General features: G+C 31.1%; 1 protein-coding gene across 1 annotated transcript in view; it reads right to left on the bottom strand.

Annotated features, from left to right (window-relative positions):
* The window catches only part of KaiR1D (Kainate-type ionotropic glutamate receptor subunit 1D), a 441,399-nt gene that overhangs the window by 5,609 nt on the left and 409,548 nt on the right, over positions 1–26,242 (bottom strand). Inside the window, exons 9-16 of the mRNA XM_018512220.1 lie at positions 23,823–23,990; positions 14,747–14,767; positions 12,325–12,477; positions 6,959–7,180; positions 4,323–4,614; positions 3,580–3,718; positions 2,055–2,192; positions 733–931 (exon numbers count right to left, since the gene is read on the bottom strand). Of these exons, the coding sequence (XP_018367722.1) occupies positions 733–931; positions 2,055–2,192; positions 3,580–3,718; positions 4,323–4,614; positions 6,959–7,180; positions 12,325–12,477; positions 14,747–14,767; positions 23,823–23,990 (1,332 nt within the window). The remainder of the gene's footprint in view (positions 1–732; positions 932–2,054; positions 2,193–3,579; positions 3,719–4,322; positions 4,615–6,958; positions 7,181–12,324; positions 12,478–14,746; positions 14,768–23,822; positions 23,991–26,242) is intronic.

Raw genomic sequence — 26,242 nt, 5'->3', positions numbered from 1 at the left:
CGCATCCTGCGGTTCCGCTTTTGCTCCGATTGGAGATTCTTAGCCCGTCAGAAGCGGGTTTAACTCAATTACTTGCAGGACTTGAGATAACAATATACTACCCTATTTAATCTTTCCGTTTAGTATTTCGGCACTTGTATACAGAAAAACAACCATGGTTGAGTTAACAAGATATAACTATAGCTTATATAATATGTAATTATAATCACAAATATCAAAAATTTTTCCGTCACAATGTAATAATAATATCCAAGTATTTGGTTACTATATAATTACAAGAGAAATGCATGAATTAACGTGACATGTATGTATAAAAAGTATTTTATATATATATATACAGAACTAAATAGAATTTCTCATTATCATAATTAAATAATCTGACATTTCAACCAAAAGTTTTGTTATTTTCACCAGAATTTATGCAACCAAATGTATTTATTGTAATAAAAGTATATATACAACCTTTATTCTAACGAAAATTATGAATCGTTCATAAATATCTCATCAAATTATTATCATTATTACTATTATTATTATTATATAGGTATTTCAGATTATTTCAACCACTTTTTTTAAGTGTAGTTTTATTATCTTATTGAATAACATTATTTAAAAAACCGACGTTCTTTCGTATTTTCGGAATAAATATTACAATCCTCAAAAATACATGAAACGCTTTAATGTCATTCTTGGGAACATAATGAATAATGTATACAAAAGTATTAATCTCACCTTGAAGAAAGCCGCCGTGCTACCGCCTTTGAGAGCACCATATTTGATTTTCGTCTGCTTAGCGAGATCTTCGGCGCTTTCAATCGGGGAATCCATCCTCTCAACGGTGAGGAAAGCCGCGAGATTAGCCGTATAAGAGGAGATCATGATCAGCGTGAAGAACCACCACATACCAGCGACCATGCGAGTCGACACGGCCCTACGATAAGAGATCAAAGGCTGCATTCTGTTTTCCATCGCCAGGCGCTTTAAACGGAAAAGCATGCGAATTTGAGCGCAAAGTAGTCCGCATAAACCACCTCGTGTAGATTCGTTGCCCGATAAAGCAGAGCGTGTCGAAAATACGAATCGTAGAAAAAGAAATCAATGACACCTGCCGTTCGAGGAAGTTTTCGAAGGTAACTTTGCGCCTTTTACGTGAAGGTAATGGAGCGTACGGAAGTTCGACTTCGCTTTATGTAACGAGCCAGCTGTATACGTTGCAGCTATAACTCGTTTCGCAGTTAAATGATTCGCGTTCGCTATTAAACGGCAAATGCGGAAGCTGGCGAGCGGGAACGGACGTATATACGAAGCGTGTGCGGGCGAATTATTTTACATGCGAAAACTGGCGAGTATACATAAACGCAATTATGTCATGTATAACGAGCATGTGGAATTATTGGAAACTACTTGTGTAAGGGCATTCCAAGCTTTCAGCGCATGCCATGCAATATCATGCATTTCGAACTATGTACAAGTAAAGCTTTGTGATTAATTTTGCCGCATTTGTATACGGCACACCGGAAATCGCGTTACAAAGATATAAATTCTTGGACAATTTTTAAAACCACATTTTTGATAGAGCGCGTTTTAACTTTGAACCTTTTAATTTTGAATATTAAACTGCTAATTCCGTATAAAGTTAATTTTCTATTAAGAGAGTCTGCTTCGAATTAACTAGAAAGTAAAGTTTTGTTACATACTGCTGCAGCTTCATTTGTTATAATCCTTTAATTAAGATTCCTAATTAAGCCATCGATTGAATTTTCATTGTTCTTCAAGGGAAGAGTCGACATCAAAAGCCGTTAAGGAATATATTCCTGTCAAGAAATTCTCACGTTTTCCGGTATACTTGGTGTACAATCAGTTGCAGCAAGCCTACGATATAGCACGGCAGGTTTATCGGTTCTTCCATCATTTGCATAATCTACGATAACGCGCTGTACATTCGCTTCCCTCATACGATTAAACTTAGTTTTACGCTGGTGACAGCGACATAATGGATTCTACATTGTCGTACTCCATGTTTATATACACTGCGTGCTTCTTCGGTAACTTACTTCGGCGCTATATCGGAGCCTTGCTGCATGAGAGAGCCTATGGTGAACCAGAGCGAGTTCATTAGAGTGAACTCGTTCTCGAGGACTTCGGACTGCCCGTTGCATGGATGGGGGTTCTCCCACTCGTAGGGGCTGAATCTGCGGACAGGTGAAAGGGGAAGGACCGAGATTAGATGATAAAGTGTGCGCCTATCCGCGAATTTGTCTGTGTTGTCATTTTCTGAAATCGACGAGATAAATTTGTAAAATTATATATGTGCTTCGTACAATTAGTGAACCAGAGATCTTTTGTTGAAGCGATATAATGATTGTTTTTATGATGAGAGCAATCTCCGCGAATAATACAAAAATATATAAAAGAAATATGTAAATATATATCTAATTATTCGCATTATTTAGCCAAAATGATAAAAATACTATGAAAAAACTTATTTTAATATAAATCTTGAATTTTCTTGGCGTAAAAAGAATTTATTTTATTATGACAAATCATTGTTTTATTCCCTCAATTTCAGTTTAATCATATAAAACATAGTTTTCTAAATTAATTTTACAAGATTGTACTTCATTAGTGTTATTTTTGTATCTTATTTTGTGCGCGTTTAAAAATAATGTAGTATAGGTAACTCTGTAAGTGTAACATATTCTATCTTATTTCTGTACTTCTTGATGAAATATGAAAATTGTTTAATTTGGCCTCTCAAGGCTATTTCTGTCTGTTTTTTTTTACTGATCGATGGCTCTTATGATTTATGCACGAAGAAGACAAAAACAATAAGTATTTAGTTTTATTAAGGGATAATCAGCGTGACATCATCAGTACGACATGCAACAAATGCGATGAGCACCTATTTGTGCATGAAGATCGTTTTCTCGATGCGTGAAAGGGCTTACTTTGGCAGAATATCACAACCCTGCCGCATTAGGGAACCAATGGTGAACCACAAGCAGTTAAAGAACTTGAAGCGGTTCTCCAGACGATCCGGATTTTTGTTGCACGGATGCGGGTTGTACCATTCGTACGGCGTGAATCTAAACTTAACGATTCCAAATACGTTCTGATCCAATGGCATTGAACGTTTTCGTTATATAAAAAGTCTACCTTAAGAATTTTTGCATTTATCTTATAACAAATTCATCTTAACACATATTATTGAAACAAATTTTTATCAACCTTGTAAATGATTTGCACAAGACAGCTAATACAATATATAAAACAACTGCGAGAATTATATTACAAACAAAACGAAAAATTAAATTTCTAATTAGATATCCTCAGCGTGAAAAATTAAGAATAATTAACATAAATATCGATATAAATAAAAATTTTGATTATTATTTAAATTTATGAGACAAAAAGACGCACAAAAATCATCGAAGTAAGATAGGTTCACGGTTCCTTCGTATTTAATTTATCGATACATCATGTTAAAGGAGATGCGATCGCATCGATTAGATAAGGGATCAAATTTCCAGAATAGTGTCACAACGTTTTGTCGGAGGAATTTAAAGTGGTTTCACTTGCCTGGCTAATATAAAGAGGAGCACGGAGACCCCGAGATAAGCCGTTGCCATGTAGATCCAAACGTCGAGGCTAAGAGGGCTGAGGAACGAGAACAAATTCGGCGGTTGCTTTATGGGTTTGCGGTAAAGTATGCTGATCCCTGGAAATTCAAAATTCTCATTTTATGCTTAGCCACGACGGAGACTACAGGTAGAATGCATTGATGTGTGGACACAGTGGACCGAGTATAATCACCCATGAGATTTATTCTGGTTTTCGTTACGACCACCTATGGCTTATGAAGGTACATAATAGCTCACAAAATTGCGTCCGAGAAATTATTTCGGAGATATGCAGGACAAAGATTGTTCGCTATATATGTGATATTTTAAATTTTATTCCGTTATTTTAATTTGAGATAATAATTTTGCTTCTATGACACTGTAACGTACCATTATTTTTGCAGAAATACAATTTTAAATTTTTGACTGTTATCTACAGAAACGTAATTAAATAGTATTTTTGATAAAAAACAGTTATATCTTTGATATCAATAACGTGTTTGCCTGAAATGTGTTTATCTTTTTCCACATCTTATTGCCCAAGCCTACGAAAGCAACAACATCGTTGGAAAATGTTATAACATCATTTTAAACTATTTACGTAAAATGGCATATTTTTTTTACAACTCCTTTCATGTAACAAGTTTATGTGAATCGTAAAATCGCAGCGATATTTGCTGCATTCGTAATGTTGACTCTCACCTAAAGGCATGAACGGCGTCGTGAAATCCACAACCTGTTCCCGATCGTACGTGATGGTGAGATCACCGATCGCGAGATCGGCCTTTTGCTCGAGCAGCTCCTTCATCATCCCGTCCCATTCCTTCGTCTGTGCGTTGTACGAGCCGTAACGTCCGTCCGGCACAAGCCGGAACGTATAATTGAATCCAAGCAGCCGCGATATCTCGTAAATCAAGTCGACGCTGTAGCCTTCGAATTGCGCGTTTCCGGTAAGTTTCTCGCTCGAGTCCTTCCGCATACAGTATGGCGCGCTCTGCGATGAGGTAATGAGCTGCTGTCAATACTGTGCTGCATATAGGCGTTTAAAGAAACACTACGAGTTTATCGATACGAGCAATCAACTTATCGACGTTAGCTCTCAACGAGGCTGCCAGTGAAGTTATAATATCTGCGGTAATAATCTTAGCGACGCTCGTACCAATATCGAGATTAGCTTAGAAGATTTAATACAAAGCTGTACATATTGATTATTAAAAGAAATAGAAAAATATCAAGGTTTATAAATAACGTTATTTTACAATTAGTAATCAAATAAGTCTGATTTTTCTAAATTCGCAATTTAAGTACAGATGGTAAAATACTTAATGATGGGAATGAAAAAATTGATATTGTTCCTAATATAAAAACACATCAATTACCTTGTTATTTATTGTTCTTTTAATATTTAATATAAATCTCACGGAGCATTCTGTAATGTATGTGTATACCTAAGACATGTTGTATGTTCTTATTAGATAGATCCGTTTAGTTGCGGATCTCGGTGTACTGATCGAAGAAACGTTAGGACATCGAAGTTTTTATGAGAATGATTCTCACACGATGTATCCCGCTTCTTACCATGCCAGGCCTCACTGCAGGAAACTTGCTGCCATCCCTTTCTCGAGCGAGTTTCAAGGTACTTAATACATTACCAAGTACATTATTTGTCGTCGCAATTAGAGTGAGAATAAGTAATGTGATCGATGGTCACAAAAATTTCAATCAACAATAAGTCACGTGCGTATTAGATTTCCAGTGTTTCCTTCTTGTCTTCTTCTTTTCTTGCTAGAGAAAAATGAGAACGAGAAAGCTAACGAGCGCGCAAGCTTCGCTAATGGATGGAAAAAATTTTTCCACTCTGCTGTGACTGCCGCTTAAATGCGGCGACGTTTCTGTTTTGTTCGTGTTTCGATTGAAGCAACGATTTCCGAGTCAGGCGCACGATTGTCACGAACAATTTTTGCAGACATGTCTTCAAACGAAATAAATGGTTTAGGATTTTTTTTTTATTCTATACGACATTTTTCGCACAATGCTTTCAAAATTTATACCTCAAGCTAACAAGGAAAGGCACACGGAAGTATTTCCCTTCGATTTTGATAAGCTTTAAATATGACGGTTTTTAGAGAAAAAATAAATGTACGTATTTTTTTTTATACGTACCTATACTTGCACTTTTAAGAGATAAAAAAACACCCTTAGAACAAATCAGTTATTCTATTTCGACGCGAATATCGTCAAAACTATGAGAGATAGAAAAAAATGTTCAAAATAAAAGTTGAATGGTTTTAAGAGTACTTTAAAATAACAAATTAAAAAAATTTGTTAAAAAATTTTTTATTTGTAAAAAATAAACTTTAAAAAATTGTTTTTGAATTATAATTATTAAGTACTCTTAAAACCATTAAACTTTTATTTCGAACATTTTTTTCTATCTCTTATAGTTCGACAATACTCGCTTCGAAATAGAATAACCGATGTTTTTCCAAGGATTATTTTAAAACTGGTATGTAAAAATAGAAAACAACATATTTAAAGCTCATCAAAAGGGAACAAATCGGTGCGATTCTTTGTAAGTAATTTTTGTCTTCTAAAGTTTTATCTTATTACATAATTATTTCTCATTATTTCTAATTATTTACAGTTTCTATAAATTTTTATCTCATTAATACAGTTTTATATATTAATAAGATAAAAGAAATTTAGTAGATTTAATGTAGAAATAGTACAGTGCTTCAATAAATTAATTTACTTATAATTAATTTCTTATTCTTCTATAATGGAAGAAAGAAACCTATTTATACAAATAATATAAAAAATTTCATCATGTTCAATATTTTTATCATTATGGACTTATTGCGACTGTTATAATGGAAGAATATAACCGATAATATTACCAGAACGAAAAGCATATTGCATTGTGCGGAAGATAGATAGAATAAATACTACCTTTTGCGTAACTATATATAGTATATATATTGTATAATTTAAACCGTTTTATTAATTTTGTCAAATTTTTAATTTTTTTATACTGAAGATGACCTAATAATAAGGTTGAAACGCATGTTCTAAGAATTTCAAATACATAAAAATCTGGCTTGTAGCCCCTTCTTGTTATTTATGTTGTTTATAATAAAATTTATTTAAAAAATAAGAAAGTGCAATATATTATATATTATCTTCATCTCCAAATTAAATAGTATCAATCCAATTATTTATAAGATTCAAAGAAACAGAACTTAAGCGTTCGTATTCGAAGATGAAAGTTTTATTCAATATATTATTCTGATGTTTGAAGGAAAGGAAAGCCGTACGTATTCTTTAGAAACGTCACTCACCAGTATAGTCGTCACGATGAAAGTCTTATTCTGCAAGTTTTCAACGATTTGACTGTAAACATCACCGTAGCTTCTCGTAAAGTTGATACCTTTGGTACTATTCCAAGTACCGATTTTCTTCAAGCCTTCTTTGTTATTCAGCTCGATGATGTCTAGAACGAAGTCGGAGCGAAATCCCTGATGATCGAACTTGATAATACCCGTGAGCCCTGTCATCTCCACCTAAAATATATGTTGAAAATATTTAGCAGTTAAAATTGTACATTGTTATAAATATAATATTTTCTCACTAATTTTATTAGGTCATAATTAAACGATATTTGTGTATTCACTGAAAATTGTAAATGTTATACTTAAAATTGAGGGGATGGGCGTAATAAAGACCTAATTACAAAATCTTAATATTAATAAAAATTAAAATAACTTGCTATTTTTTTTATTATACATAAATAGATACAATATTAAATGAATTTATGTAATGTCTTTAAGAAGTTACATGTTATAAATCTTCTCTATTACGATCAAATACATGAAAAAGCTAATTGCCGGAAAAAGGGCCTAAGTAGAATTGTGCCTTTATTCCGCCCATCCCCTCAATTATACATACAAACGTAAATCATAATATTAAAACATATTGTTATTTTTTACTATATCTTATATGTATTTGGAAATACTGAAGTATCTAACATAACGGTTTATGCGCGAATAAATCAACGTACAATCTGTAAGAGTTTTATACGCTTGTATGTGTCTGATATGCGTAGATCAGTGACTCTCAAAAATTGTGTCACAAACTTTACTAAGTGTAAATTTCTTATTTCAATCTTAGATATTTTGTTGAAAGCAAAGTTATTAATAGCTTAATTTTATTTTAAAGTTTAATGATTCGATTTGATTTAAAATTTAATGAATTTACGTATCTAATTGCCAATATGCTGCGTGATTGTGATCGAAAAACTTTTGAGAACCGAGATGGACGTACATACAACCAAACTTGGATACGACCAGATTCATGGTGCATTTATTACGCATACGAAAATAAAGTATACGTCTACACATTTACCGCTCGTAAATACGAGATGGGCGTCTGGCAGCAACATATACCGGATGTTATACTTCACAATTACATGGAAATACTAAAGTTGCATTAATATGCGATTATATATCTTATATACAGACGAAAATTCTGTTCGTAAAGCGATTCGTGAGTAATTATATATTTCATGATAATCGAACTTTGCCACGTCTTTCTCTGTGCACTAGTCACTCTGTACATTTCTAAAACAATGTAATTGCGGACGAAATTCTAAGTGACTGTTTGTAATTACTGTTACATGAACATCGCAAAATTAAATTCTGTTCTGACACGCGAGATTAATATAGGTGCTATACATTACTGACGACTTATGATGTGATCCTTGGAAAGATCATTTTAATTGATTGTTATTACGTTACTCGACTAATGCCGTATCAATATCATATAAATAGATGTACTATCATATCATCATATGTCTGTAAAAACTATCAGTGACAAAGTAAAGTAAGATGATGACTGCATTAATCGTTATGAAATCTATAGTAAAAACCAGCAAATAAATTCTAACACGATCATAATATTTAGAACGTTTTGATAGCACATTTAATACTACATTTTTTGGTATATTGTAATTTTATAATATAACTAGCCAATTGAGAAAAATTTTTTCATTACTGAGAAAATGTTTTCGCACAATACAAGAATTACACTGATCGAAAAAGATTCAACCTGTTTGGTTTTAAAGTAAATGAAATCGTTTTTGATAGTTTTGGTACACTGATTACTACTTATTTAAGTAGTGGAAAGAATCTTAGATATTGTTTTCCACAGGCTTGGTAGAATCGTAATAAACTTTTTAATATATAATCTTTAAATGAATCTTTCTTTCTTAAACACCCAAGTTCTTTAAGATATTTAGAAGTTCCTGTACTTTCTCTACACCAAGTATACTTCATTTTATACTTTTAGGTTAAAATATAATATCTTAAAAACTTGATAGTACGACATTTTTGGGACTACATTCGTAATTCGCATCAAAATTGATCAGAAACAGCTTCATTTACTTTAAGGCCAAATTGGTGTCGATCAGTGTTATTATATTTGTTAATATTTCGTTGCAGTATATTCTTTATAGTCTTTTTCTTTACCGTCGTACTACGTAATAATTATCGTTGAAAATTTATAGCTTTAAATATCAAAAGAGACATACTACAAATTATATATCTGAAAGACTTTTAGATGATGATAAAATTAAATAATCGATTTCTTTTATAAATATTTTTTCACGACTGATCGGTGATATTTTCAACTTTTATAAAAATTATTGATATAACATTTAATCCGGCACGGACGCATGTATCGCGTAATTGGGTAGTTGCATAACCAGTTCGCCGAAATTACATGTCTGGTTTTATCGATATCAGTTTTTGCTTATCCTGGTCAGGACGTTCGGCCGCGTGAGCGACAGATTTCGTTCGTTCGTGACATATACGCAGTCACGGGTGCACATGAGAGCCGCCTCGGCGTAGAACATATCTTCCAGTACTTGTCAATTTCGACATGGCGACGTGTATGACGAGGCACGTTTCCATATCCTGCGTGCAACGCATATTTATATTCACGGTAACTCGTATCTACCGTGTGTTACTGTCAGAGAATGGAAAGTTACTTTTTAAAAATAACTTGTTACTGTTATAGTTATTGATTCTCACAAATAAGTTATCGTTATCGATACTTAAAAAGTAACAATTCGTTACTTTCCCGTTATTTTTTTAATGCTGAAATAAGATCAGTCTAAAAAATTTGGCAATATTTTTTGTTTAAATATTAATAAAAACAATAAACAATAATGACATTAGACTGATATGTGAAAACATAACTGAGGTGCGGATGTGGTGCGGATGGAACAGAAATTGATTAAAAATGACATCAGGTTATATGATAAAAACGATACGGAAATATTAAAAAATATATCAAAAATTGTCATATATAAATATGTTCAAAGTATAAAAAGTAATGATAAAAATAACTATAAAATTCGTTACCGTTACCAAAAAAATGTAACTACGTTGCCATCATAACTACAAAAGAAAAAGATTTCACCATTATCTGACCGTTATCACGAAAAATAACTTGTAACGGTAATGCGTTACTTCCATTTCCTAGTTATTGTGTCTAATATACGTTCGATTTCATTGTTAAGCAGTTGCAACTCGCCATGGCAATATTTGCTGCGAATAAATAGGTAAGGTGTAATTTAATATGAACAATTTTTCAGCATATTACACACATACATAGATTCTATCATATACATTATTTTATCTATTAAAAAAATATTTGGTAAATTAAATTCCTTTAAAATACAGTTAAGAAATACATTTTTGTGCGAATGAAGGGAAAAGTTTATTGTAATATTTATGTAGAATTACATAAAAAAATAGTCTATATAACATTACGATATCACCTGTTTATATATTCGAAGTGGGTCTCATTTAACATAGAAAACAGAATCCTTATTTTCTTTACTTTCGTCTTTTTAAGTAAATTTTTCATAAAATAAATTTTCAAAAAATTAGAAAATTAGCCACATATTGATTAAAAACTTCGTTGTATTTAGCTTGAATGTTATGCACAAATCTATGTACAGATTGCATAGGCGGTCCTTTGCAGGATACACCATGGCAAAACAGCGAACAATTTGTCAGTACGCGTGACAGCTTCGTTTAAACTGGAGTAACTTTCCATTGTTTCATGAAAACAATCGCAGAGATCGCGGAAAGTCAATGCACCCGTGACTTCCTTCACCACGCGTGTCACGTATTTATCAAATTGTTTTCTTTACTTGTAAAAAATAATGCAAAGATACACTTTTGCGTGTCATTTTAAAAATTAAAGAATTAGAAAACGCGGGATCTGTATCAGCATTAAATAAAATTAGTTTTGGCTTTTACTAGTTTCTTGCATGTACGTAGATAATTTAATATCACAGTCATATCTGACGATATTGATCATATCTGCGATATTAAAAGCATGATTAATTTTCGTGCTGCATGATCATAAATATGGATTTTAAAGATAAAGAAATTAATCCATTTTTTGTGTGTATTATACTATTTTTAATATATACATATACGTGCAAGATTAACGTAAAATAAATATAAAAAATTTATAAGAATGTTAGAAGAGGATGATGGTATTATTGTATATGTGATTTGCCTCTGTGATGATTAAGATATTATGAAAAACAAGACAGAGAAAAATAAAAATTCTGTTTTATGTCTTATGCATTACGAGATAACGAGTGAGAGCCTATCATGTATTATGCGTAATGCACATGGCAAGACTCGTGCTGCTTGTTAATGAACGGTACGTAGATTACGTGAAAGGAAAGCGAGCGAGTTGGTCGGATTAAGCATATCGTTATAATGGCTTATTACGTTATCGGTGCGATCGATTGGTGGTGCGCGAGATTAATTTCTCCCCGGCGTGATATATTCGCGATAACCCGCTTTCTGCCTTGCATCGTTGCTTCGTTGAATACGAGCGTGCAGTAATCATGTGGAAAGATGGCTGTCAATATATACAAGCATCGCCTTTACTATCGCGAGCGTTTATCGCACATATTTTACGAGATGAAATATTTTACCGGGACTTGAAAGGATCGCGCAGATCCGATTTATCATTGTCCTTAATCTAAATTTATTTGATTGCTTCATTAATTTCAGTTAAAGTCAATTATAAACGTGACAATTGTATTATCTATATATTTTAATATCTAGTAGTATCTACTAGTATCTAATAGTATCTAGTGTGGAATATTTAGTGTTGTAGTGCTAAATGTAAAGCTAATTGATATTCCATTTAATATGGAGATTATGCATTAAATGCAAAAAATATAAAAATTATTTAACAAAAAGTTGTCATATCATTTACATAAAATCGCTGTTAAAATAAAAATTTATATTGATGGATTATTATTATTCAAAATTAAGAGAATCGTGTGCAGACATTGAAACTATGAGAGAATAATACATAAAGAAATGAGAAAAATAAAAAAATTACCTGTTTAATGTATAGTTTACTCATATATATAGAATTGTTATAAACGTAACAATTGTACGATCCATATATTCTAATATCTAATAGTATCTACTAATATCTAGTAGTATCTAATTTATTTATATGTATTAGAATAGCTATATTTATATGTATTAAATTAGCTTGAGAGAAAGTTGAAAACTTTCAACAAAACTTTAACACAAAGAGCATACATATGTTCTACATTTGAAAATACACACAATATATAGCTGTTTCAATTAACGTTACTTACGATCTTCATGTAATTGATAAGAGAGTATCCGTGAGGCCAAGTATCCGTTGATTCGCAGGATAACGGTTTGATATCGATTTGTTGGGACGTGTCGAGATCGTGTAATGCTTTGGCAAAGAGATGGACAGCATCGTACAGCAACGATGTTTCAGTCTGCGAATCACACACATGTTGAGATGTTATATAAGAGATGTAGCGTATACAAAATATTTCACACAAAATGATTGAATGCAAGGTTTTACGCACAAAGAGGTTTGCCAAGAAAAAAAGCATTTTTCCATTTAGAAAAAGCTATCTCAACGTCGTGTAATATGATTCGAACCTTTTTTTTTTGTAATAAATTTTCTCGTTATTAATACTCGTGATACATGCGGCTACGTCATGTTTTTACGTACAGTACATATCTGCTGTTTTAGCAAAAATTTTGGTAATATTTTTCGTTTATAAAAAGTGAGAGAAAACATTTTGTTCACACATTTCCCAAAGTTTTAAAGTTAGTTATAGCAAAATTCATGTAGATAAGTTTAGGTTTTTCGAATAAAATACTGTAAATTAAAGTTTAATTTTGTATGTTCTTTATTACAATGTAAATTTAATATATTTATCAATGTATTTTTATTAATTAAACAAAGCATATTATTACAAAATAAATTTAGCATATTTATTAATATATATTTATTCATTAAACAAAGTATATAATGATTGTATGCTTATCATATAAGACTTTTAATACATACAAATGTATAAACACAATTGCATGCGATATTATAGGTGCTAGATTTCGAAGAAAAATCTTAACTCTACATACTATTTTAAGTGAAATTCGCAATTCCACCTCACAATACACGATATTGAAATTATCAAACAGAGAAGAAAGGTTAAATCTCGAATGCACTATTTCATGAAAGGACTCGTATTTGGAGGTAGAGGTCAGACGGGAAATTCCTGTTTTCGCTTCAATGTGCGAAGGGTGAACGAAATCTCGGCTTCTAGGAGGATTTCACGGCAAATTGGCGCCTCTGTTTCCCCAACATTTATATTTCGTAACTCGTGCGCGTGGTATCCCCGCGATACTGTCGCTGTAAAAGCGATATCACCTCAGATATCGCGCCTTGGGTGTATATTCCTCCCGATATATTCGGGACAACCAATATCCTTACCGGATTTTACGAGGCCTTTCCCCAGGGCTGTATTTACGAAGAAACTAGTCAATGTATCCGATTCACGTGTTTCCCAATACGAAGGGATCGTAAGGTGATATCCTTACATCGACCCAAAGTTTCGGACAAACAGAAGTCTCTCAGGAAAACGATGCTTCCCCTAATTTTATTCATTATTCATATATCGCGTATCGCAAAAGATAAAAAATGTAACACATCGAGTAGTTTACGTAAAAGTTTCGTGTTGAAAGATATCGACGTGTGAATATTTAGTTCCAGGTATCGATAGAAGTATTTCCTTTTGCGTCACTTGGAAAGGTGTCATGAAATTATTCGGAAAAGTTTCCGATCGAAATAATCTCAATTTTTATCAGTTGTCTTATCATGGAAATTCGGATAACGATCTGGAGGCGATTTCAATGGTTTTTCGACATTTCGTGAGCAAGCGAGAAATCGATTCTAATAGAGATGCGACTACGATCGGAATCGTAAATAGCTTCGAGATAGCTTCTCATGCTTTTTTTATAAAAAAAAAACATGCGGTTAAATTTTATGCCATTGTATCTGATTTTAATACTACTTTTATTCTATTTGATAGAATACAGGGGAATGCCTCAGAATTCTTTATAAATAATAATTTTCTATTTTCATGATATTCTTTTTATCAAGCGTAATTTTTTAAATACTTAATTTCATATAACAAGAATAAGATTTATATAAAATTAATAAAAGAATTATTTTTTCTGTCTCTCTCTCTCTCTCTCTCTCTCTCTCTCTCTCTCTCTCTCTCTCTCCTACTTTTGGAAAACTTAAATTTCAAAAATTATAACTCGTTATTTATAGTGCAATACATTAAGAAAACAGACCATGATATACATGTAACAATCGTAATAATTTCATATGGAATCATAGAATCCAGTATTTATACAGATGAGTCAGTTGATGTTCCTGATTAAATGTTCTCGCTTTTCGCAGATAATTCACTCATAATGAAATGTGAGATGTTGGATCGCGCTCCATTGGCTCTACGAGTAATGAATTACAAGCGTAAAAACGATTCAGATCGTTTTTATGTCGCCAGGAAATGTTTGAAGGCACAGTTATTCATTTAAACGTATTTTCCGCCATAAAACTTATGAGAATTGAAAAATATATGTGACTGGATATATATATATATTATATTAAAATAGGTTATATTAAAATCTCAATTCTGCAGCAGATATTTTTTTATTTGTCTATTAACAAACGTATTTTTAACTTACCTTTATAGTAGTTAAATTGTTCTGCTCCATGCGTGCATGAAAGGAAAAAGCACAATTAATTATATATTTTCCAAAATCGAGGTAAGAACAATGTATATTTTGTGTTTTTGTAAGAACAAAAGAAGTAGTATAATACACATGTAATACACATTGAAAAAAATCGGTGTTTTATTAATTGAAATTTTGATAAATTCGATCAAAAAGGAATAAATCAAATACTTAACGATTAAATCTATTAAATAGTCTAATCGAAATAACCAGAAAATTTAATTTAATGTAATCAAAATTCATTTTGTTTGTACTTTTTCTTGGTACAACCAAAAACATTTTTCTCAGTATAGAACTTTAAATTCGATAACTGAAAATATAATTGATGATTGTGTGAAATATATGGAATCGAGAAAGGATAGAGAGAGAGTTCCTTAATCATCCATAGAAAATCGCAAGCACGGATGTACTTGCTAATTAGTAAGAAACAAAATTGTGCCATGTAATCACCGCGTTGAACTTCTTACACAAGTCTGCTGACAAGTGGCGTTGCAAAATAATCTGCACAAACCTGGAATAACGAGCTTATGTTCGCTTGCCGATTCTAACGATTCTACCAGGCTATATTTCGTCTGTAATCGAATCAATATATTGTCCGTTTGTTTACTGCGTGTACGCGATTGAGTTAATTAGCCTGGCTTTGACACGCTCGTAATGGGATTGCCTACATCCCTCCGAGGGACAGACATATCCCCGTTACAGAATTCACCCAAACGTGATTGTTTGTTATGTGACGACGCCTTTACGTAATATCGTCATTAAATCTTGAATGGCAGCGTCGACTATATGTTGTGATCGTGTTAACTCTCATAATTGTTCCAATGATGTCTTGGCTCTGTTTAATGCTTTGTTCATATTTTGCATATATGCACAATGTGACATTGAAGCTAATTATTAGATATCTAATTGTGGAGTTAGGAGACAATTAAGAATTCCTGTTCTTCTGAAGGACATTATCGACGTTGTTTATTGAGAAAATTTGTTAGTCATAAATTGATATACCTTTTATTTCATTTTCTTGACATCCATATATGCATGCTTTTAATATATAGCTGCACGTGTGTTTATAATAGAACGTTTTCAAATTATTGAGGAAAGGAATAGTTCTTTATTGTAAATCTCTCATCAAGAATACGATGTTTATTTGAAGACATGGTTTTCTATAAATTGCACGATCTTGCAATCAAAAGAATTCATTCCATAAAGATGAATTCTAATGAAACGTCCTCTTGCTCAATAACAAAGAACGAAATCAATCCATTTTATCCCTCACAGCTCATGTTTTCTTAAGTTATTGAATATATGATATATTTCTAGTCTACAAAGTGAAATTAAACTAGAAATATATAATAAATATATTACTATTAACGGATTAACGCTTTATATATTTAGTGTTTTTTTTTTAATTAATAAGTGTCGAATATAAAGAACTATAATTTCACTGACAGGTATCTAAATTTCGATTCAAGAAGCTTGCTTGCTTTTCTTCTTTATTATTCCACAACTTTTATATTTCTAATTTTAATGGCGCAAAGTCTGATGGCCGGCGCCTCGTAAAGCTGCGACACTGTACCTGATGAAACTGGCAAATTGAGAAAGTTTTTATTACTAGCGTCTCTGCGTGCCACGAATCGATGGCGTAGTCTTTGGTACCATTCGTTTTGCGACTTCCAATTGACGATTTTACAAGTTTTATTTTATAAGACTGTACAAGAAAGTCGACCGAATGTTTCTTTGTGCCGGCATTTCATTCTTCTCTTCTCTTCGAAGCGAGTATAGAAGACGCGCTATCTGTCGTCACGATGATATATCTTCTGTGAACTATTGGTGTCTCTGTATGTTACAGGCAAGCTACCGAATCCCGTCCGCCCATACCATGTGATAGAAAACAAAGTACGCGAAAGTATGTTTCCGATAAAAAGATAGTTGTAATTATTTTTTTGTCGTCAATAAATCAACAAAAGAGCAAACTTCATAAAAAAATGTTTCGCAAAAAGAATAACGAGTAATTGCATTTTTTCTGTTTAGTTCAATTTATACATTAGTATGCCTTGTATTATTACTAGAAGCCTTGGATGAACTATTCAGATTATTCTTCAGTATTCTTGAAACATAATTTTTTTCTACATTAATGAATTACTTAGTTTCTCAAAATTAAACTACGAAACGACAAAGGATTGAGTAAGAAGAGAATGTAAAGATCAAAGATACAAGAGAGAGAAAGAAAAAATTGTTTTGAATATGATGAAAAATACGAGAATAATATCTTTTTCCTTATTCTTGTTATTATCAAAGCTTTTATATTATCAAAGCATAATTATATTAACGACTTAACACAAAAAAAGAAAATTTAAAAGAAAATTTAAATCAATAGCATATCTTTTATATATTAATATATATACCACATGCATGATGAGCAGAATTACTTTATTACATATTTTCTCTATATTATGTACAGGTCACGGATCAAACGCGTATTTTTCTAAAAGAAAATTTATATTAAAATTACAGAGAAAAGAAGGTAGAAGACGACCAACGATTAGAGAGTTTTTTTTAAAATACCTGAAAATATTTACTGCGCTATTAAGTTCATAACGTCAAATTTAACTTAAGAAAATTTATTAAATTTGATTTAAATTTATTATTATTTATTAAGTGTACACGTTAATATAAATGTTGTTTATTTTGAAATTAATTATAGAAATGGATTGATTTACATTTTGACACACGTGGAAGTTAAAAATAACAAAATTATTTTTAATTCAAGGAATTGGATTGTCACTGTTTTTTTGACAACGTACAACAATTACAATTAATTATTTCACAAATTTATTGCATTTACGTTATGCTTCGTAAAATATTTTTTTAAATACCGATCATTTTAATCCAATTATTTAATTTTAATAGAAATTCATGGAAAAAAACAAAAATGTTCAAATTTTGCAAGTTGCATTATAAATGATGTTTTCATGAAATTCATTAATTAGATTGATTAACTCAATAGGATTTTATTATCTCTGTTGCGCTGCATTTTTTTAGAAATTTCTAGAATTGTAATTGCAAAGATTAAATATATTTTATTGTAACTACATTTCTATAAAAAATTGAGTTTTTCAATTTCAGGAATGCGGTTATATTATATAAAGATAATAAAATGAATATATTTAACATATGTTAAACATTAACATAATCAAAAATTAATAATCTGCTTGGTATACATTAACTACAATATATAATTTTATATAATAATATCTTAAAATCATGTGTAAAGTGAAAAAATAAATTGCACGGAAATAGGCTAAAGAAGTACATCCTTATTTTTATCACGTTATGGCAACAGAGTAAATATTAATGCGCTTGAATCACATCTCGACTTTCACGCGAAAAAGGGAGGTGACACGAGAAAACATCTTTCACGGAATAATGTCGCAACACACGCTGCTACAACGAACGATGCAGCAGATCCGTCACATACTTGTACGAGGTGTTGCAGCTACGTATACCGCAGAACATCGGCAAAAAGTTGTTGAGAAGTTTACGCGAACGTGCAACCGTGTCCGGGCAAATTGGCCTTTTTAAGGGCCCAGTGCGCTGGACCCAGCAGATGTTGCTTCCGTCGAAATAGCCGAACGTACGGATTCGCGCTTCTCAACTTTTCTGCAGTTGATGCCGTGCCAGATGCGACGGATGATATAATTCGCTTTTCGCGAATTGGCGTTTCGTTACTTGCTTCTTTTATGGGGTGTGGCAGTAACACACTATATACAATTCAGGAATTCACTCTTAAGGGGGGATTCTAGAAAAAGGAGATTCTTTAAATTAAATTTTATGATTTAAAAAAGCTATTGAATGTAAAAGTTTAAGGTTTTTAATATATATTTATTAATGTTTAAATTATATGTATGAATTTTTGGAAATTTCTAACCTTGATATTTTTTAAATTATAAACTGTTATGTGTGTGTGCACATCCTTAAAATTATAAACCGTTACATATATCCCGTTTTAAAATAACAATAAAAAGATTCGTAGGACTCTTAAATATTATAAAATTTCAAATAATGTTGTAAAGGACATATAAGAGTCAAATAAAACGTTAAAAATATATATATGTCACAGAACTAAATAAAATGAAAATTTAATTGAATGTTAGTAAGCTTCATTACATATTTCGGCTTTATATCAAGCCATCTTCAGATGTTCCAACGTAGTTAATATTTCCGCAAGGTATCCATTAATATTTGGTAAAATTACAAAAATATCCACCTTGTGAAAAATATCGACCTTGTGAATGGTAGATGAGTGTCTTCCAAGATACAAAATTTCTTTCTCAAACGATTTACTGACCGTATGTTTGAAATTTCTAGATATTACATATATACATAACAGAATATTTATTAATTTCTTATTTATGAGAGAGAGAGAAAGACTGCTAAAAGAAATAGTCTCTTTTCCACACTCACCGTTTTAAAATAATGGTATAGACATAATTTTTATTTATCCGAAACAAATTGATAAAATTTTTAATAAGTAACGAAATGGCTTTATTAGTCTGAGCTCGATCATAATAGTTAAATAGTATTTCGGTGTGAATATATATTTTTATAGATTAAAATGTTTATATACATTTTTATACATTAAAATGTTTAATCTACATATAGGTAAATATTTCTATTGCCTGTATTAGAATAAAAAAGTTATATTAAGTTTTAGCAAAATGACGGCGCTAAACATCAAAGTTCTAATTTTTTAAAAGGTTTTACTTCTTTTCAGTAAAAAAAATATAAATTGTTAAAATATGAGGCCTGTTCTTTATCGAAAAATTCTTTAAACAGGTGCACATGGTGCAATAAGTTGAAGTGAAACAAATGTAATTTTTTCAATTCAACACATTGTACCATATGCATTAGTTCAGAGAATTCATTGATAAAGAACAGACCTATACTGACCCGATTCTAGCACGGACGATAGCCACATTCATGTACAAGAATTTTATTCTTGTTACTAACTAAGAATTTTATTTCGAATGAATAAAAATCTTCCAATCATGTTTATCGTAATTTTAAGTTAAGAGATCCGTACATAATGATTTATAACTTTAAAAATATTAAACTCAGAGAATTTAGTATTGTTTATTTAATATTAAACTCATAGAGTTTTTCAGAAATTCATACACTTAAAAATAAATATGTACTCAAAATCTTCAATTTCTATATTTAATAGCTTTCCTTTAGCAAAATCATGAAATTTAACCTTGAAAATCACTTTCTGGACCAAAAACCTCCCTTAAAACCCTTAAATTTTGATTTTACTTTCTTCAACTTGTGAAACCAGATTGCACTTATGGTATTATAACAGAAATATAATTTGACATAATCCATATCTGTTAACCATTATTTATTAGTAAAAAAATGTTAAGCAAAAACATACGTTCTCCAAGCTTAAAATATAAGATGTTAGAATTTAAAGATGTAAGAGCGTAAATTTAATAAAAGAAATAATTATCAATTATAATTAGCAGTGCTTTTCTTAATAATTTGTGCTTATTCGTTTATAAAATAATATTATTTCAGAAAAAATTATGTTTCATAGTTATATTACATATTTATAAATTCTTTCTTTGTTTACACGCAAACGTGAAAAATGCTATGTAATTACTTTAATAAATATATTAGCATGTTAAGGCGTGACAAGTTGTAGATATAAATAGAACAATGGTGAGACTAATGGTGTTGACTCAAGTAATTTTGATATAGATAAACGAAAAGAAGCAAAGACTGCTATTTCACGAGACATCGTGATTAGTCATTCCCTAATAGTTATATGTAATTAATTGAGAAACATTGAGCAATCAACAAATTAAGCAAAAAAGGAGCAATCAATCTTTGAATCTATTTGTCTTTAAATTTATCATTACGTGTCATCAATACTAAATGCATATTGTACAAAAAATAAATTTTATACAAACATTTAGTATAAATTTAATTGATTAACATTGCAATGAGAGACAATAATGATGAATGATTATAAATCTTTTAACACAAACATTAAGAAAAAATAAATATTTATAAACTGTCTTTCTAATATAGTTTACATTGTGCATAAATTTAACATATCCTATGTGGACTCCAACGAATTATTATATTTCATATGGATTCTGACATGTAACTTCTCGTCTACAGTCATGTTTTTATTTCCTCCGTCCAGTTTAAATTTTTTTTCACTGTTCTAAGCTTTTAAAGTCCTCCTCTCTTTATTTCGAAGAAATTTGAGAGTAAAATTTGTGTGAAAAAAGGTTATAGATGGAGGGTTAATATTCAATCTTACACTATAACGCCATACGGAATGTCGGCATATCGATTTAATCGATACATCTAATAAAATGTCGACTTAATGGAAATACTTGCAAACTTGCATGTACTTTCATGTACACCGTCTATATACGTATATATCGATTAATTTGCCTCCGTTTCATTACGCCGCTGTGTACAGAATGTGTTCAGTACAGAAGTAGGTAAACTGCACACGTAATTTCCTGCGCTACGAGTCACGCGACGTTCTCGCCTTCGTATGGATTGTATTTGAAATCGGCTTATGGAAGTAAAGGACGCGGATCACACACTTACAACTTGCAACGAAACGAAACTAACATGGAAATCATGTTTGTGCGCGGACTACGTTCTATCTAACCTGACCTCTTCAAATTCGAGACGTGCAAAAACGGAGATGCGCTTACTCTGACGGTTTGCGGGAACCGAGAGAGCGGTGATATGATATAAAATTGAAAAGCAACCTACTTCTTGTAGTTACTATATATGTATTAACATTATGTTACAGATGTGAATTTGCGTAATATAATATTATGAGTACGGATGTAGTGTGTAATAATATAACGTTCTAGCTTGGTGGTTCTTGTTAATATGTATAATAAACACGGGAACGCCGTGTGTACTTACTTCTTGGTTGTTTAGCAACATAATCATTTTACAAACTTTAAATTCATATTTATTTCAAGTAATCATTAAAAAATATTTGCCTTTATTATTTACATATAATATATATATAGAATTAGTATTTAAACTGAAATTGTCCCAAAATTTGATATTGATGTTATTTTTTGAAGTTATAATAATAGGTATTTAAATCTTTTATACGGAATATGTTAGAAATATACATATAGGATCCTTGAAACAAAAAATAATGTAATAGTGAACACGTGTGTGCTGAATGTACATATTTTATAAATTATAGATATAAAATAATATTAACCAATAAATATTTTTATCCTTACTGAAAAATAAATCTCAGTTTGAAAGTAACAAAAGCTCCAAATAGATACTTGGAGCTTTTGTTACTTTCAAACTGAGATTCGTTTTTAGATAGAAAACTTTCGAAAGCTTTTAAAAATTTTACTACTCTTAGATTTAAATATCTTTTCTTCCAAGCACAAAGTATATGTAGATATATAGAGAATAATTGACTACATTTACACAGCACCCTTAATTGGCCAATCACAGCTATTCTTCTGAAGACTGGAATGATTGTGTTTGGTTGGTTTCTTAATTACGTATGTTATTAAATCCGATCAAGGATGCCGTGTAAATGTAGTAATTATATTTATATAAGTGCCTGTATTCTATAATTACATAATTTTATGTAAATTATAACAGATGTAGAGGTACATTTTCTGTAAATTTCTTGATTAGTAATTAATTTATTGGTACCGAAAATTTGACTGGATTTAATTTGTAGCATTTTGTAAATATGCAAAATATATATATATATATATATATATATATATAATATTTCGGTAAAACCTAATTTAAGTTCTAATCCGTTTAAAATGAAATGTGATTATCTATTGGGAAAGTTCATACTGTCTTGCTAATACTGTGCTATTTTTAATTATTAATAATTAGAACAATGTGGTTAGTTTGATATTTGTACATATTGTGATTCTTAAGTTCAAAAATTATGTTAAATAAAGAACATGTCAGAAAAGTACTTTGAATACTTTGTATTTAAAATAGGATTCTTTACAATCAATACATTCTGCTCTCATTTTCTAGAATATTGAATCTTGAACCTTTCAATTGTAATCTCAGTTTCATTTAAATTACAATATTTTTTGAACCACGCTATTTCAAAAATTTAAACCGCTATGACCGACCAACTGAAGATAATTACAAAAGAGGATGCAAAGATTAAAAACAAGAGCAGAACGGTGTATTGATTGTAAAGGATCCTAATTTGAATAAAAAATATTCAAAATATTTTTTATATGCTATTTTAAAAAAATAATTTTTATTTCATAATTTATATACCGCATTGTGTACATTGTCCTGGTTTTTAATTCATTCTTTGGAGGAATAATACGGATAAAAATTTAGAGATAAATCAATATTGTTTAATATCTGTTTAATCATAAGGATTTTGAACTACTCGCGTTACATATAATAGTAATGGTAGCGAGTTTGCCGAATGGAGAACGGAATCAAGAATTATGGAACCAGTCATTCGGTTTTTTGTCATATTTGCATTCTTATGAGAATCGGCATGTGTCACGGGGAATTCAATTTCCCCAAGGTAGTAGTCAAGTTTCAAATAGGGTAATACTCAATTATTACATTCGCTCCGTTATTCTCGGTCATGTCAAAGAGCGTGAACCGGCTCTCGCTAAGTCTCGCGAGCGAAAGAACCAAGAAGAAGTAGATCGATGCGGCTGTCAAGCGGGCTTGCACGAAGAATGCGAAATTAGAGTGTTATTACGTGAGACGCGCGGCCGCTTTAAGGACGGGAACATATTTCGTCGTGAAACGATCTTTGCATTTGCATACATAACATCCTACGCTTACACTTTGCGACGCCGTATATCTTGCACCGTGTATTATTTATATTTATACTTGAGACGAACTTGGAGAGCGAAATATCGGCATCGATAAAATAAACTACTTCAATATTACGCTATAATACAGCAGTGGCAATCCATTTTCGGTTACTATCGTTAACTTTCTATGAGTTGCATCTTACCTTGTTACTGTTCTGTCCCATGTCGAGCTCACGATTATAGCGTTTCTCACCGTAGATCCAGTCCTGAATTACCTTTTGAATTTCCGGCTTCTCTGGATCCACTAATCGAAAGGCAGTGATATTGGTCCCGCCATGCTTGAATTCTTCTAAGTCGACGGTATGCAAGTCCTGAAAAGAATTCCGATTGATCGTGACATGAATTCCTATTAGTCACACGTTTCTGTACTAGATTATAAAATTTCATATCAGCTACATTCTAGATACTGTGGAATATAGTTTTTTTTCGTCACTTGATAGATTTTTTAAAGTGAGTATTCATATAATTTTTAGTAATTACCTTAGATATAAATTAAGTAAAGAAGCGTCAATACTATATCTTATGAACTTCCAGATTTAAAATAATAACCCTGGCTAAAATAATATTTTTCTCAATAAGTTCTTTTCAGTGATTTAAGATGCTTATTTTAGCGTCATTACTAAATTATTAAATTGATCTATTTAATTTATGATACTACTATTTCCAACTTTAATTTAGAACTGCGTTTTCAAGACCGGCTATGTTCAGTGCGCAGTTTAAAGTGCTGGAAAATGTATTTAAATATTCATAAAAAATATTATTATACTAAAATCTAGCCTTGACCGCATTTAGCGCATCTTTACTCAAAATTTGGTTTATTTATACAAGCAATCTAGATTAACTTATTATTATTTACCTTATGATTAGTTTTTACCAATCGCTTGATATTATTCGATCCTACGAATATTATTTTATCTTATACATCTAAATAAATATTATTTTATAGCAAATACAAATATGACAGTAATAATTTAACAATTTTACGAATTCAAATAAAATATCTCTCTTCCTGAAAATCGATATGCAAATAGTAAACTCAAGACATTTTCTAGAAGAAGCTACGATGTCTCAAATCGAACTGAAAGATGGAAATTCTGTTTTATGGTTTACTGTGAATTAATCACATAAGATAAATCCCAATCGTATTCACATGGTAAAGCCGGATGTGACGTTAGAATTTATGGAGAATCTCCTCTCACGACAAAACATTTCACGACTTGACTTCGCAATCAGATTATATAAGGTTCCTCGAATCACTCTGACAGATGTCGTATCTAGTAAAACTGGACGATTTTTGTTTGCACTAGAGATTGATATTTTATTAATTGTTTAGTTTGTCAGTTTTTATCACATTGCGAAAATCTCACGTCCAACTTGTTAGAAGAAAAAAAGCATCGATGTTGTTCTTCATTCTCTGTCACCCTTTGCTCTCTGCGACTATTTCCAACAATCAAAGAATTAAAAGGTCGACGTTTTATATTGGATGAGGAAGTCATAAAAGCAGCGCAAGCGATTTGCGAACGCTTTTCAGTTAATGGATTTTGTATTGACAAGCGTAAAAGGAGTGAGATGAGACAATAAATGATTCCAACGCAGAAAGCGTATTTTAAAAAAGATTATATTATATGAAATATGTATATTTTGAAAAATTAAAGAGTGAATTGTTTAGCTTAAAACTTAATTCTCTGTTTTATATTATATTTTAATACGCCCTCGTAATTTCACATTATTAAATTTTCACAATCAAGTACATCCGCTTTTGTTTATATGATAAGTTAAAACATTGTATCAAAAAATTGTATTTATATTATTAAAATAAGTACATGTAATAGCACATATAGTATAAATGTATTAGTATAAATGTTTAATTCTAGATTTTTATTCGAAGTTTAGTTAGCAAAATATTGAACGTTTAACATTTAATTAAATTATGATTAATGATATCTTCTTAATTTTTTCTAAAAAAGAGAATTGTTTTTTAAATTATTAAATACGCGGTAAAAAAATAAGAACTACGCTGCTTTTAAACAACACGTAATTTTCGATGTATGATTTACAATTTAAACCTATTATGCAAGTAAAAGAAAGTAGAAATACATTGCATGTGTTTTTTTTTACTAGATAATTACATTAAATATATTTTTTAAAAATCACATTAAAGTATTAAGACAAAACTTTCGGTAAGAGCAATTTCAATATAGCAGTTGTCTCAACGAACTGTAACCAATTAATCATTTATCGTTTGCATTTCTCTTTTTTTTGAATTATTCTGAAATATAATATAAGATATGAAATGCATTGCCATTTATACTTGCCACGAATTGCCCCTAACAGGAAGGACGTTTGAATTTGTATTCTTCGCGATAGTATTCAGAAGCTATCGACAGGAGTGGAGATAACTCAAGCATGGAGCATTTGCTTCAAAGCCGGTATCTGTATCGGTGACGCTTGTGGGCCGACGTGATTTAAAGTCGCGTGCAGTTCGAAGGCGTATTCCGCCCATCTTTTCAAATACTCGCGGAGGATCGCGTCGCGGCCATTTATTATCCTTTGTCCCGCATCC

The sequence above is a fragment of the Trachymyrmex cornetzi genome, unplaced genomic scaffold (assembly GCF_001594075.2).
Source record: "Trachymyrmex cornetzi isolate Tcor2-1 unplaced genomic scaffold, Tcor1.1 scaffold396, whole genome shotgun sequence".
NCBI classification, from domain to species: Eukaryota; Metazoa; Arthropoda; class Insecta; order Hymenoptera; family Formicidae; genus Trachymyrmex; species Trachymyrmex cornetzi.
Note: the sequence above shows the minus strand (reverse complement) of the source record. Positions and strands in the feature narration are given on the sequence as shown.